General features: G+C 38.3%; 1 protein-coding gene across 1 annotated transcript in view; it reads right to left on the bottom strand.

Moving 5' to 3' along the window:
- The window catches only part of LOC110476213 (neural-cadherin-like), a 72,521-nt gene that overhangs the window by 36,408 nt on the left and 20,945 nt on the right, over window positions 1-15,168 (bottom strand). Inside the window, exons 2-7 of the mRNA XM_077786296.2 lie at window positions 11,086-11,283; window positions 9,830-10,055; window positions 7,192-7,396; window positions 5,442-5,553; window positions 4,002-4,251; window positions 1,168-1,310 (exon numbers count right to left, since the gene is read on the bottom strand). Coding sequence (XP_077642422.2) covers window positions 1,168-1,310; window positions 4,002-4,251; window positions 5,442-5,553; window positions 7,192-7,396; window positions 9,830-10,055; window positions 11,086-11,283 — 1,134 coding nt within the window. The remainder of the gene's footprint in view (window positions 1-1,167; window positions 1,311-4,001; window positions 4,252-5,441; window positions 5,554-7,191; window positions 7,397-9,829; window positions 10,056-11,085; window positions 11,284-15,168) is intronic.

Below are 15,168 nucleotides of genomic sequence, written 5' to 3'. Positions count from 1 at the left end.
AACCTTTGTTCCTCTTCAGATGCCAAAGCATCTGTAGAAATTTAACTCTTGGAACCTGGAACTCTATTTTTAAGTCAGAAGGGAAGTAAAGGAGCTTATACTAAACTCAGGGTCATGATTCAATGCTTGCAAGTTACCTGCAGACCATATTTTTGGGAATGTTTCAGCATCTAACATTAATATTGCAAAACCATGATTGCATTGAAATTAAAATTTCATGTTAAGTGAAATTTTGAAATCTATGAAATAAAGTGAAGGAATAACTAAGGTAGCTTGCTCCTTCCTATATATTCAATGCTTCTGCTTTGGAAAATTAAGTTCAGATTTTGATTGCAGTTCAAAATACAAAGTACTTTAACTGAAGTTAATTAAGTTACTTCAATCCTTCAATGGGATTTCAATTTGTTTGCCTGTTTCAATCTCAAAACATCCTCTTCTGTTTTTTCAAGCAATCAACAGCAAATAAATCCAATTAATTTAAAAGGATATGCCAACCTACTCAGATGCTGGTGTTTGTGCACTTATCTTTTTTTCTCATGCATGCAGTATTCTTGGCTAAACAATACTGGTCATGTGAATGACTTTAGCCTTAAATGAAAAATATACTTCATTAATTCAGATTTTATATACTTTTACCTTCACTGAAATAAAACAGTGGTAGTCTCATTTCACCTACAAACACATTAGTCTGTGTCAGCATAGCAGAGATAAGTCCAGCCAAGAAATGTTTTCTCTCACCAGCATGATCAGGACATTGACATCAGAGAAAAGCCACATTTAAAATCACAGATGTCCAGTTTCTTATATTAAATTCTATTCAGATACTTGTCTGACATTTTGGAATGTCACCCTGTTATCAATAATAACATTCTCTATTAAGTTACTATCTCTTAAGCTACCTGTTATTTATAATAATGCCCTCTATTAAGTTACTGATTGAAAGCAAACAGTGAACAGGTAAGAGAGGTCAATTATACACAGATTTTAGGAAATTATACAATTTTTTAATCATTATAAGAAAGTACATGCATTCTTTCCCTGCACTTTTTAAAATTAAGCTTAAAGGATAGTGCATGCTATTCAGTTTGCTAATAAGATCAAATTCAAGGTGCATCCCAACAGAACCAACATTATGACCACAGCAGCAAAGAGCTAATATACAATTACCTTTCTTAGGGTCGATAACAAAGTTCCCTTTCTGATTCCCAGACAGAATATCATAGGTCACACCATCTCCATCAGGATCAACAGCATTAACTGTGGCAATCAGTGTGTTTGGACCTGCATCTTCAGAAACAAAGCTCCTGTAGCTGTTAAAAACCCCAGACAACACACATTCATGAATTTAACTAGGATTCGTAATTTGTAATTTTCCAATACAATCGTACTGATACAATAGTTTTTTGTTAAGCAGTGAAATGATAGCATGGATGATCTATCCAGCCATCCACATCCTTCTGTTGTTACCCCCACATTTCCCTCCAAACTTTCAGCAGTACCACAGCCTTGAAGATGAGCTGTGCAATAAGACTTGTGCTAAATGCAGAATTCACTTGTTTTTTTAAATTAAAAAAAATGAGCTTCCTGATTCACAGACTCCAAGCAAACATTTGGTAAGTTAAAGCAGTTCCCATCACAGCACTTTCTGACACAAGCCCTCAAAAGACTTTCAGTGCAGTCCTTGCCCCAAAAAGACTAAGATGAGAGTGAGACGTGAAGGATATGTGCATAATGTCAGTTTTACAAAAATCTCTGCTCAAGTTCAGACACATCACTGACATTGTAAGCTCTTAAGAGGCATTATCAGCCTAAGTGTAATACTCTCTGGAGTAGAAAAGCCCCCTGCTTTAGGAAAGTCCCAAATATTTATTATTTTATCTGACTGCATTGAGCATGTGTCAGACTAAGCACCCACCAGGCCTGTCCACAGGAGATATCCCAAAGCTCAGCTGTAAGAATGAACTGCAGCTGGCTGTATCCAGATGCACCACTGGGTTAGAGTGCTTACGGACACACTGGCCAGATGCTGAGACTAGCAAAAAATTGACAGAAAAAAAAAAATGCACACAAAACCATTTCCTTCACTTTTCCTGTGCTTTCTATGAAACTTCCATAGAAAAAGCTTTTCTTCCCCCAGTTTTATATGCAATGAAGTAAGAGAAGTAAATCATACTGGCTTAGTTCAGTCACAAACCTCAAGACACTGTGTTAACTCTGCATCTCAAAAGCAAATGAACAGTAATTCTGATATTTTTTTACATAAAATACAGGGAGAGCAGAGTTTAGAAGAGATCTCTTAAAAAAGAGAAAGTAAAAACTGACAACATGAAAGAGAGTGGTAGCCTTTAGCATTTCATAACTGAGATACAGAATAACAGTGATGAAAGAGAGCTCATGGCAAGGAATCTTGAGTTCATATTGGACTGTAAATCTGTTTCAACAAACAGCTAGAAGGACAACATCATCACCAAGATTTGTATTAGACTGCCACAGAGCACAACATTAAACTGCAAATAGTCTCTCAACAGGCCCCAATTTACATGTGTTCACAATGATTCTATTTCATGGAAAATTTCAACTAAGTTCTGTCTGAAATATACCTCTGGGTTCAAGATTTTTTTCATAACAGGAAAGATAAAGCAAAATCAAAGCCTAGTTCACCAAAAACTTGAGATAATTTGTATTCCAGGAAATTAATTCAATTCCAATGCCTGTCTACACATACACACAACAGCAGTTTCCCTGCCATTGCACAGACAACAGAAAAGCATTTGTGAAGGTTTGGTAACTTAAAATAACATTATTTTAATAATTTTCTTCAGTAACTTTTAGGTACAAGACCTGGCAAGGATTTTTTTTTTAACTATGTTTTCTGTTTCAAATTTGTTAGAGATGTTTACAGCATCTTAAATAGTATCACTTACTTCTGATTAAAATATTAGAAACAGATGCAGATAAGTATTCAATATCGCTGAACAGTAAAAGAAAATAAATTTAAAACAGGCATCAGTGGAAGAATGAGAAACATAACCTGGATTAGTATTTGAAAATATAGAGAAATCCAACATTAAATTACAAAAGATCAAAATTTCCAAGCCATATCTCCTCAGCAATGTTTAGAAAAGAAAGAAAGGCACAAGATTTTGAAGCCAGAGGTTATCTGCACATAAAACAAGGACTGTCAGAAAGCTTTGATGTTTTGTTCAGCTAAACCCCAAGCTTAACATCACTGAAATCTTTGCCTCAGTTTTGTTCTGGTCAACTTCTACTTTTGAGAGTAGAAGGCTGGTACAGAAGCTGACTGGAAATTCCATTACTAAGCCTCTAACATCAGTGCAAGTTTACAGTACTTCTGGCATTGCTTCAGACGCTGCTGGGTCCCAGCTATGGAAGAAAAGTGCTTACAAGTATTTAGAAGAAAAAAATATATACATACCATTTGTAGGGGATGGAAAGTGAAATTAAGTGAACTCCACTTAATGGCATTTATCTTGTGGGTTTTGTAATTCAGTTGCCACTTAAGATTGTGTCATCTAAGCATTTTTCTTTGACAGCTACAAACCAGGGATGAAGACTGCTGACTCTAAGTTTAAACTGCCTAATTAAAAGGCAAAATTCCCCCATGTCTCTAGATGAGGGCTGATGGCAACAACTCTATTGCCTGTTTTTTTCTGCCTGATTTCCTTTGGTGGTGGAGTGGTGCGCCTGAACTGTGTAATCTGAAATTTTTGCACCATATCTTTCAGTACATACTGGAAAAAATAAAAATGCATAAAAGAGATAAAATAAATAATAATAAATAAATATGTAATAAAATATATTGTCTATATACTACCTTTTTTTTACTGAGAGTTTCAGAGTCAAAATATCACCCCACATTTGTCAGACAAGCTCTCAGCTTTGATTGAACCAAAACCAATTGCCATTCTGTGATAAGCCATTCAACCAAAATACAAAAAGCAACAGTAAAAGACAATGGAGCCTGAAGAATATGTATTTACATTGTCTGAGAAAACTCAGGTGCTTCATCATTCACATTGGAGACATGGATCCTAACAGTTGCTGTGCCAGTCCTGGGCTCTTCCCCTTGATCAACAGCCATAATGATGAACTCATAGAGGTGGTCAGGGCGCTCATAGTCCAACCGTGTGGCTGGAAAAATAGTGCCATGAGAAGTAATGCTGAAGTCTTGGCTCAGAGTGTAATACAGCAACTGGGCATTCTCCTTTGAGTCACAGTCAGTGGCTGTCACTGTTAGAAGAGAAAGACATTGTATAGATCAAAGTTGGTGAATTGGAATGGTAAGTGCAATTACTACTACTGCAGTAGGACTTGCCTTGGCATGTGGTGCTTGAAATCAGTCAGAAAACTCTGCTGTGCCTTGTGCTTTTTAGTAAACTAACCCTTAGTCAAAAATAAGTAATATAAAAAACCAAAAGTTAAGTCCCTTGGAGAATTTGATGCTAGTTAGTCTTGTTAAAGATGCTTGCTAGAGTCCTGTACCATCAAGAATATATTCCCACACAGAGAAGTATATTCTCATGTCCACCTGACCTACACTGCTGACTCAAAATCACTCAGATCAATGTGCAATTAAATATGGGATATTTACATATATTATTTAACTGATGTTCATTATGTGTTTGTCAGTTCCTATTCATAACCTACAAAAATCTATGCTAAAAGCACAGTTACCAGACCAGAAACTAACAAACTACCATTAGTACAGGACAAATCACTAAGCAGAACAATAGGAGGTTATAAAAGCCTATTTACTAAGGAAAAGCAATTTTCCAGCAGCTGAATTTCCTTTTCCTCCCTCCAGATTTAGAGAAAGTTTGTGTAAGGGTTAAAGATTAATACAAGGCCCTTGAACAAATGCTTAATAGACTCAGTTTTTTTTCTTGCTACACTTTACAGAGCACCACCACTTGAAGCTCAAGTTCTTGGTCTCCCTGGGAGGAAGCAAAGTCTTCTTGTCAGGCATCCAAACAAAACCTCACATTGAACAGTTAAAGTGTACAAGAGGCTGTTAATGCAAGAGAGCAGAATTCCTACAGCAAGCCCACACAGGACGCCCAGAGACAGGCAAAGAAGGTGAGCTGAGGTGTCCATAACTTCTGATCCAGGATCACTCTCCTTCAAGAAATGTAGCAAGACTGTTACTGTGAGCCTGCTGCTGTAATACCAACCACAACAAAGTTCTGTTACATCAAAATTCCACAAAGAAAATCTGTTTCCTTTGCCTTCCTGTCCCCTAAAATTGTTTGGGCTGTGGCACCAGTAAGTAACTCTGACATTAATCTACAAGGTGTCATTTGCTTTCAGAGAGCTGCAACTACCCATGCTGGGACAGGTAATTTTGTTTTCTGAACTGAATTCTAAATAGTACAAGGGAGAAAAATACAGTGAACATAATAAATGGCTTCAGGAGCACTAACCTTGGAGAAGTGCAGTTGTCATGGGAACTGTTTCAGGAACACCAACTTTGCTGTAAATCGACTGATGAAATGTGGGGGCACAATCATTCACATCTGTGATTACAACCAAAACCTTAATGGAGAAGAGGGGAATGTTAAACAGCAAAGTGAATCAAGGGAATGACCTCACTGCTCTGGAAATACCACATGGAAGAATTTCCCAAAAACATCATTGAAGTCTTCAGCAGCTATAGGGTAAGACATTTTTCTTAGATTGCTCTTTGTCTGCTGAGTGCCACTGAAATATTACATTCCAAGATACTAGAAATTTCCAAGTCTCTGACCCTGCAGCAATGTTTTCCACTCACCTTTCATCTCCATTGATTATTCCTTATTACTAGTTTAAAGGAAAATGGACCATCTGCTTGCCAAGCACCCTTTTTCCATTATCTTATCTTGCAACACTTCTGTGATTTGTAACACTAAAAACTCTACTGCCAAGCATATTACATTTTAGCATTATAAATCTCTAAGACCTAGTTCTGAATTTAATTACAGCAGTACAAATCAGATATAAGTGGAACTGATCTCCAGGGAAGTGATCACAGCCCCAGTTCTGACAGGGCTCAAGGAGTACTTGGACAAGGAGTACTGAGGCACAGGGTGGGATTGTTGGGGTGTCTGTGCAGGGCCAGGAGTAGGACTCAATCCCTGTGGGTCCCTTCCAACTCTGGATATTCTATGGTTCTGGTAAAGTAAGAGATACAATTTTGCCTCTAGCATCTTTACAAATGCTTTCTTAGTCCTGTGTCCAATATGAGCCCACAGTTAACACTCCCAACGGCAAGGAGTGTGTAAAGGAGTCTTTCTGGTGCTCATGCTGCTGCACCTCCTGCAGTTAGTGAAGGCATTCTGCATTGCAGAGCACCAGGCAGAGCTGCATTCCATGAGCCTTGCAGAGCAGATATGCATGAACTAGAGCTGCTCTCACAACTATTGAGGTTGCATCAGTGTAAAGCAGGTACAAGTTAAACTACCTCTAGGCTAAACATATTTGTAAAATCATCTCATAATCCTCTTTTGAGTCATATTTTACTATTCTTCATCTTGTATTACTCAAAACACTGGCATACTGCTTCCTATATCTCTCTGTGTCCTCACACTTGATCCTAATAATTCTGTCTCCAGCTCCCTATCTTATTTCCTGCAGCATGAACAAACTCATATAGTATGCTTTTCCTAATTCAGTGAATCTCTGAATTCAAATAACTGTAATAACTATATTAAGAAATATTTTTGCTGTCAAACAGCTTTCTAAAATACCACAACCCATCACCTTTTAATATCAGTGAATTTTTATTACTTTCTTGTTTTACGAGTTCACTTTGTGCTCTTGATACAAAACAAGTAATTCTTTGTCCTGCCTTTGTTTTAGAATGGAATAATCTGAAATGTACCTCACACTCAATGAAATAGAATAAGACAAAACCTCATGCCTGGCTTGGCCACATCCATTTCCATGTGTTATCAGATAAGGCTTGGGATCTATGATGGGACAGCATATCGATCCCTCAGAAACAGCTTTTAGAGCATCTGCAAGAGTGAAATCCAAGAGTCCCTAATCCAACATCTCCCCACAGACAGAAAGACTTTTGAAATGGACAGCAGAATGGCCAGCATGGGAAAATGGGAGCTCCTGGTGAATCTGTCCAGATTCAAAAAGATGAAGGAAAATGGAAGTGCACCCAGGCTGCTGGAGAGAAACACCTACCTCAGCAGCAGTGCTGAACTGCTCCTCATTCTCCTCAGCCCTGACCAAAAGGAGGTACTGGTGGGGGTCACCTTCATAATCCACACTCCGAGTTAGACTGAGCTCTCCTGTTGCCTGATCAATGCTGAACAGACCCCCAGGATTAGTGAGCAGACTGTAGCTCAGGGATTTCTTCTGATATGACACAGCAGTGACTGTAAGAAAGCTGCATTAAAAGAAATAAAAAGAGAGGACTCAAGGACATAACACAACATTGTGAAAAATATGACAAAAGCGATGCATATCAGAAATGATGGTGCAACCCTGCAGGTCTGCTCAGAGGTATCCTCAATGAAGTCAGTGACAGCTGTATCTAAACACCAAATTTGAGCATTTTGTTACACAGTGCTTCTATCACCTTGGGGTTAAACAGATAAAGATTCTTGGAAGCAGAACACAGTAAGGATTAAAAATGCAGGAACAGAGGATTTAAATTTTGCTGCAACTGAATTTGCCTACTTCAACTTCCTTCTGTGGTTGTGATGGTTTTCAGGCAGAAAACTAAAGATAAAGCAAGATGAAAAAGATTTGTTTTAATAACAGCACAATAAGTTTGCTGCAGTCATACCATCCTAAAGTTCCAACAGATAACAGCAAAAAGATAAAAGCCAGGCCCTAATAGCAGTGAGTGTTACAGCTTATACTGGACATATATTGTTAGCTCATCTGACACTATCTTTTTTCCACTGAAGTGCAATGTGTTTAAAGCCTTCAAGAGGAAACACCCACAATAAGAAGCAAAAGAAGAAATTTTTAACTAAATATTTTTAAAGGATTTAAACAGGAAAACTAGTTCTTCAAGTTCACTTGCTTTAAGTTGTTTAGGAAAAAAAATTCCATCTCCCAGGAGAACACACCAACACAATTCTGTGGCAATTACAGTCAAAAAAACACAAACTCCTTTTGTGCAAACTCCTTTTTTCCCCCTTGCATTGCCATGCTGCTGTGTCTCATGTCCCTCTGGTGCACTACTGAACCAATGGGCAACACTGCTGTAGGTCATTATCTCACTTGAGTTTCTCCTCTATTTTCCTGTGCTGAGGTCTCACAGGCAGTTTCAGCCGGTGCATGACTGCATTCCTTCCAACAGGAATTATTTTGTTCTCCTTCCAGCTCCTTGCCCTGTCTGCATGTTCAAGCCACCTCTGCTCTCCTGCCAGCACTGAAAATCTCAAGGCCATGCTGGAAGCACATTTAACAGTCCAACTGAAATTTTTTTTTGCCTTTTTTGTCTTTGTACCTCCTCAGCTCAGGCTGCCCATGCAGCTGTAGCTCAATGGTGTGACAGGCAGACCAAAGGAAGGGAAAGATTTGGTAATGATCCTCTGCTCAGCAGCAGCCTGAAATCAGGTTCTAACTAATCCTAAACCCAGAAATTCAGTGCATGACAGCAACTCTGTTCTGCTTTGGCAAACTAAAACCACTACACCTGCATACTTGGGTAATTGGTCCAATTCAAGTATGACAATTTTAGGATTCTAAATGGACTTTCATGGCTATTTCTGGCCAACACATTACAGAAACAACTTTCACACTTTCATTATGTATGTTCAAACCTTTTCAGATATAATAACCACACAAAATACTTCATTCCTTTTGGATATGACCAAATCATTTGATCAGCTAACTAGTCTACTATTATCTAAGGTGTGCAAACATATTTCTAATAGTGATTAAAAAGTTATGAATCATTTTATTTTTAATTCTAAACATTATTGAACCTAAGACAGTTGGACATTATAGTATTTTGGACACTATAGTATTTTGAAATTATTCAATTTCTTTTATGCCTGTGCAATTTAATTTTATTGCAGTTTTAAAGAAAAACCTTGTTATCTACTAATATTGTTTTTAAATCTTAACAGTCCTTAGTTATGTAGACACTGTAAAACAATGTTCCAGACTAAACATTAGCACCACAGATAATATAATATGAATAATAGTTGAACTGCCACAGAAGGAACACATTGACTGGCCAAAAGTATTCTTGATTGAAGAAGAAGAGAAAATATTTGTTGTAAGATAAAAACAGTTTGGAAAAGAAGGGACTGAGTATTCAGATGGACTTATGTTACTTACATTTTCTGTGATATTTCAACTATCATGATTATACAAAGAATGGAGAAATAAAATGACAAGTTCTGTGGCATCTTCATTTTAGCTCAGTTTGTCATTGTGATGAAGACAGGAAAAAGAATCTTGATTTTTCCAATTTTCACCTGGTGGAGAAGGCACTTCTCCAAATTTGACACATAAAATGAATGTGTTCTTTCACACAGAATACCTTTCTTCATGATGTAACAGTACTAATTTGTATTCTGCATTTTGTTTGAAAGTTAAGAAACAATCAACATCTAATCCTTTTCATATCATTTCAAAAAGTAAGAAAACACAACTATTCAATAGCACTTCTCCCTGTAAAAGGGCTACTAAAAAAATATATCACCAAACTGTGTCTTGTTCACTTCTATTAAGAGACCTAAATTGCATCTCACAGTATTTATTTATGATTCACAAACAATGCCAAGGCTCTGGGAGATCAAACAGAAGTCAAAAGCAGGACCACAACCTCACTGCACTATTGTGAGCTGTTACTTACGGTTCTCCTTGCAGGGTGTTCTCAGGAACATACACAAAGTATGAGATGTTGGTGAACTGTGGTGGTCGAAATCCAGCAATTACAGAAACAGAGGCTGGGGACCCTCTGCTTCCAAGTTTATCTGCTGCTAGTACAGTCAGCAAATACTCCTTGTCCCTCACCAATGGCAAACCTGTTGTTTTAATCCAGCCAGTGTCCTTCTCCACTTCAAATCTGTCTTCACCACCTGAAAGGAACACATCCACAAATTGTCATCAGTGAGAACATTTTTATTTGATTAAAATTAGGAGGAAACTACAGTGTCAATTCCCAAGTTTGGCTTACGATCAGCATGCACACTAAAGATCAAAAGAAACTTAGAAATCAGTTATTACATTCATCATTCATTACTGCATTTCAAAATTCCATTTCACTCTCTGGACAATTATCATTCTTCTTTATCACTGAATTATAAAATAGTTTGGATTGGAAGGGACCTTAAAGTCCAGCTCATTCTACCCCCTGCCATGGGCAGGGACACCTCCTATGAGATCAGTTTACTCTAAGCCCTGTCCAATGTGGCCTTGGACACATCCAGGGATCCAGGGGCAGCCACAGCTTTTGTGGCCAACCTGTTAAAGGGTCTCCCCACCCTCCCAGGGAGGAATTTCTTCCCAATATCCCACCTAAACCTACTCTCTGTCAGTTTACAGCCATTCCCCCTTATCGTGTCACTCCAGGTCCTTCTGAATAGTCTCCTTCTTTCATCCTCCAAAATTTTGCTGTTGTTTGACCCCAAGTATCCCTTACCAGAAAATACTCCACTGGAGAGGTATTGTTGCTCCTCATCTGCTCAGACACTTTTGAACTATTACTAAAGTTTCTTAACTTTACAGAAAATTATCACTGAGTTTGAAAGTTTTTTACAAATGAACCAGAAGCATGACTCCCAGAAGGGACAGGAACATTAACTCTCCTTTCCACCCAACAAACTACTTCTCCACAGACTGTCTCATAAATACAGTCCCCATTGCCACTCCTTCCCAAAGCCTTGGGATTACTGACTGCTCCAGTCCCCATCATCTCCAGGGATATATTTTGGCAAGAACTGAACTTTGCAAAGAAATCTATCCATACATAAATAAAAGCTGATTTTTCTCACACATGGAGCTGAAGATTTATCAGCCTTTTGCAGGAGGAAGGAAAAATAAAGCTGAGGCTAAAAAAGTCACAATAGTGAGGCATAATACTCAGGGAATGGGAGGGTTAAAATTTACCTTCCAAGAGAAAATATTCTACAGTTCCATGGATCCCTTCATCTGCATCCACAGCAAGCAGCTTGTACACTTCAGTCCCTCCTGCAGCCTCAGGAGAAACCACAGCCAGGAAGGGGAAGGGCTCCATGGCCCACTCAGGAACGTTGTCATTCACATCTGTCACAGTAAGTGACACGTGCACCAGGTACCAATCCTTCCCTAAAGGACACAGCAAAAGGAAGAAATCATTAGACAGCTACTTCATGGCACTGAGACTAACAGAAGCCTATCAGGACTGAGTGTGCACTTCCTGCAATACTGCTGGCACATAATCCAGAAAAACGTGGAGTCTGAAGTTCTTCTGGAATGAAGAGCATCCAGGCACAATGTGGGGAGGAAATAACCAGCACAAGCACTGCTGAGCTGTAAGACCGGGGCCATCCTAATCACATTCTTCTGAGATCTCTTCTTAAGAAAAATCACCTATTCTTATATTTTCAAGTTTTTTCAACTTTTTTCTAAAAGTGTTTTGTTTTTCTGAAGAAAGAAAAAAATTAAATGTTTTGTTTATGCAAAGTAACAGCAACTCTGAATTTTGAAAGTTAAATACTTGTTGCCAAAAAATTCTAATCTGCTGTAATCAATTATTTGCCCTTATATAAAGTTCACTGAAATCCTAATATAGTCTTCACTCCTATTTAAACTGAAATATTATTAAATACATACAATCAAAATCCAGAAAAACAAACTACCACAAAATAGAACTTTAAAATTTTCCAAAAATCAGTAGCATAAGATTCTTAAAAATTGAGGAAAAAATTATTTCCTCTTTATTTATTATACTTTTACCAATATTAAATTAACCCATGAAATAGTAGACCACCTAACAAGTTTCAGCCAGGTATTGCTGAAAAGGTAGCAGAAAGGACACTTGAGACATTGATGGAGCAAAGGGGTTTTTTTTTAACTGGTAATTATCACTAATATCAGGGAGCACAGTATGGATAAAACTTGGGCCTGTGGGCCAGTCTGGCTTCCAGCAGACTGGCACTGGCCTTGTACATAGTTCTGGACAGAAGACAAGCTGATGTTCCTGCAGGCCATATTTAATGCCTCTGGCTCCAGAAGGGTGAGAGCCCCATGTGGCTCCAAAGGCAGCACAGCTGCACTGGCACTGCACTGTGCTCCAGCCTGGAATGTGGCCCAGGCCAAAACAGCCATCTTCACTTACAGCATGACTTAGCCACAAGCTTAATAGTGGATGTGAAGTCAGAATTTTTAAAGTTAATGGTGTTAATACTTGTTTTCAGTGTTGATTTGTTATTTAAACATACATGAAAACATACAGACAAGCATTTATTTTCAAAATAGTTCTACAGCAATTGAAACAACATGCAAAAAAGAACATCTAAAACTACCAGTTTTCATTTAAATCTAATTAATAAGACAAAGACTTTAATATTTAAGTATATATTGAAGTAGAAAATGCTGCCAAAATACTTAATCTTGTAGACAGTGTTATGTTGCCAAGGAAGCCTGTTCTCCCAGGAAGTTCACTTAGGCTGGACTGCTGTACCCATTTTCCCTCTCTACTGCAGCATGACATCCCTCTACAAAAAACATCCCTACTCCATCTAAAATCTGTTCCTTTGTGTGGGGTGTGCGTTTACAGACCTTCTCCCTTCACTCCCACAGAAACACCACCACCTGCAGCTTCAGCTTTCCAAACTCAGAAGTTCCTGTCTGCTGGCAGGTGGCAAGTTTAGCACAGCACATCAGAATCTGCCATCTGTGAACAACCAGCTCGTGGGCTGTTGTAAAGAAAACTCCTTGGTGCTGTGACTGGCAAAGTCAAACAGAAGTTTCTTAGTTTAGATTCCTGAGACTTAATCCATCATGACCTTTGAGTACATTCTATTTTTACCCAGAAAATTCTCTTAACAGAAAAAATCAGCAGTCACCCAGGATAATCACTGAGGCTCTCTTGAGCTCAACTTGTAAAACTGTATTAATTCATGTGTATTTTAAATCTGTAAATGAGTACATGGCATTTTTTTGTTTCTCTAAAGAGCAACGAAAATTGTATTGACAGTAACTTGTTAAATCCAAATTAATTTATTTGTAATTACACCCTATTCTGAGAATCTAATGTTCCAGGGAATATAGTATCAGTTTTACAATAGCACATATGAAAAAACAGTGCCTACAGCAAAACCCAATATCTAATTTATCACACAGTAAATTACACAAGTGATCAGTTTCCTGAAAAAGAACCTGTATTGGGTTTGCCCGTTAAACATGCTTTGTACCACTTTAGAACATGGATACGTGCAACATGTGTCCTGACATTTTTGTGGCAAAATTCCCAGTTACCATGTGTATCCAAGTCTTACAAAACCTTCCTGACTGTCAGACCCACTGTGTGTTATGTATTACTGCACCTCTGCAGACAGAAGTGTTGGGAGGCCCAGTGTAAGGATGCTCAATTCAGCTTCTGTAGACAGATGTTCCTTAAAACAGTGTCTGTGAAGCCAAAGTTTCCAAAGGCAAACTCAAACTGCCTCACCACAAAACACGGCTGGCACTGAGGTGAGAGCACAGTTGCCTGCTCTGATGTTGCACTTCCCTTGTAGTCACCCAGGTGTCATTCCCCTCAGCATTCACACAGACTCAAAGCAGCTGCTTTGCTTTCTCCTGTGTGTAGCACAAAAAAAAAAGTTACAAAAAGCTGAAAAACCTTTAAAAACCCCAAATATGTCAAAAGCAGCAACATGTATATTACTTCTCATTACTATACTAAAGAGTACCAGATGTGTTTTAAATAGATGTGTTCTCATGTCAGAATGTGTCCCAAAAGCCCCAGGTCAGCCAGTCCAAGATACCTGAAGAAAATAGAGAGGAGGGAACATGCTGGACATTGATCCAAGGTTAAAATACACCACAGCAGCACACATCAGGGTGAGCTCTAAATGAGAAGTGCCGAACACAACCAGTGACTGCTTGAACACTTCTAAGATGTCAACTAAAAGGTGTCCAAATAGAGTAGCTGCAAAAGGGAGAAGTTAAAAGTTGCCTGTCTCTTCTCAAAAGAACAGCTCTGGTGGAAGCTGCCCCAAGTGTGTAAATACCCACTATTAGCCTAGTTTGCCTGGGCATGCTGTGGGCTTAAAGTAGCAGTACTAAATTAGAATCTGGGTTAAGAACCTTTGAAAATCTGCCCCTATAATAGCAAGACCTATTGAGGATTTGAATTCTACCTTGGTAACCCTGCTAGGAGTAGAAAGGTTACTGATGTTTGTCTCTCTGGTGTCTGGAAATCACTAATCAACCCCTGAACTCACTCTGGTTCAAGTCCTGCTAGAGTTCCTAACATGCATGTATTATGTATTCCTCTGTCAAAAAGTAAGTCTCAATTTAAGAATAATTCATTTTTATTGAAGTAGTAATAAATCTGGTTACAAATCCCACTTCTGTCATTCAACCAATGCCAATTCACTGAAAATTAATATGCTGTTACTTGGAACATACTTGTAACTGAGAAACAATTACAAGTAAAAAAATTGCGAAAGTGCATAAGGACCAAGCTTAATCCTCACATGCTCTAGCAAACTTTATTGCTCAAAAACTCAAAGGACTTGGGCACATTCCTCCAGGTACTTGTATTTTAGCATTTAAGAGACCTTGGTGTCACTCTGACATTTTGGCAAGACCAAAGCTTTCAGCAATATGTTGGTTACTTCTGAAACATGTGAATAACCTTAAGAATTTTGTTAGGACAGTCAAGACAGTCAGTAGGAATTGCAGTGCAGGTAATGGAAAAGATAGCATTTAAATGCCTCTCTTGACCAGCATCCATTTCCACTGCATATGACTCTACAGATCTTATTGGTATATTGTCTTCGTCCATCAACCCCAGACAATCTGATTCATACGAAAACATGCTGAATAAATCATCATGATTTCCCAGATAAAGGCAGTCTGGAGGAAAATTACTGCAAGTAAGTTTTCCCTTGACTGAATACCATATATCAAAGGAATAACTAAAGCAGAAACACCGGCCAGGACTGGAGTTCTCTGCAGAGACCTACAAATGTGACCTGACAA

Source organism: Lonchura striata, chromosome 11, assembly GCF_050655825.1.
Source record: "Lonchura striata isolate lonStrDom1 chromosome 11, ASM5065582v1, whole genome shotgun sequence".
Classification (NCBI taxonomy): domain Eukaryota; kingdom Metazoa; phylum Chordata; class Aves; order Passeriformes; family Estrildidae; genus Lonchura; species Lonchura striata.
The sequence above is the reverse complement of the archived record's forward strand: the minus strand, read 5'-3'. Positions and strand labels throughout refer to the sequence as shown.